We start from the raw sequence: 706 nt of genomic DNA, 5'->3' as shown, positions 1-706 counted from the left end.
CAAAGCAAGGCTGATTTGATCAGGTGCTCCGATGCAGAAGGCAAGGTACAAGAGAGTGAGGTGCCGACCCGACACCTGGTCCGCTAACTGCATTGAAGAGAAGGGGCCCCGGTTTTATATGCCCACTGGTGGAGCCAACAGGATCCTCCCTCCCATGGCAGACCCGTCACTGTAAGTTCATGTGCTGCATGTTTGTCTTTGGTGCTGGCACCCAAAATCGTCCGGTATTCCCGTCTTGATGGTCCTATCCTGGCTCACCCATGGGAACGTGAGGCTTTGGCATGTTCAGTTAAGAGATAACAAAGTCATTAATTTGGAATAAACTAGCTGCCGCTCTGCATTTCAGGATAAAGAGATACCAGGAGCTGAGTGACATATTCCCGCTCTCGGATGAGGAGTCCGGCTCTGGGTCCGATGTTGTGGTGGAAATGGAGCCAGCATCCGGGTCAGGGCTCGGCGACGGCGACGGCTTCTCCGAGGCAAAGCTGCCTGTCTTCCTAGCGGGCCCACGAGGCGGCAAGCTGAAGCAGAAGCTAACGGAGGAGGATTTTCTCCTGTAGGGCTGGAGACGCCTGCCTCCTCATGATGGTGGCGGCCTCCCTCGCCCCTTTGCCAGTGCCTGGCCTGATGTGACGGCCACGAAGTGGTTTTCAACCAGCTGCCAATCAATAAAAACTTTGCCTTAAGGTCTTTATTGTTTCCACTC

At 54.5% G+C, this 706-nt stretch overlaps 1 protein-coding gene across 1 annotated transcript in view; it reads left to right on the top strand.

Annotated features, from left to right (window-relative positions):
- Positions 1–560, top strand: part of SRGN (serglycin) — a 2,419-nt gene extending 1,859 nt beyond the window's left edge. Inside the window, exons 2-3 of the mRNA XM_009893856.1 lie at positions 24–171; positions 347–560. Coding sequence (XP_009892158.1) covers positions 24–171; positions 347–560 — 362 coding nt within the window. The remainder of the gene's footprint in view (positions 1–23; positions 172–346) is intronic.
- Positions 561–706: the final 146 nt, after the last annotated feature.

This window comes from Charadrius vociferus, unplaced genomic scaffold (genome assembly GCF_000708025.1).
Source record: "Charadrius vociferus isolate BGI_N301 unplaced genomic scaffold, ASM70802v2 scaffold611, whole genome shotgun sequence".
In the NCBI taxonomy this organism is placed as follows: Eukaryota; Metazoa; Chordata; class Aves; order Charadriiformes; family Charadriidae; genus Charadrius; species Charadrius vociferus.
The sequence above is the reverse complement of the archived record's forward strand: the minus strand, read 5'-3'. Positions and strand labels throughout refer to the sequence as shown.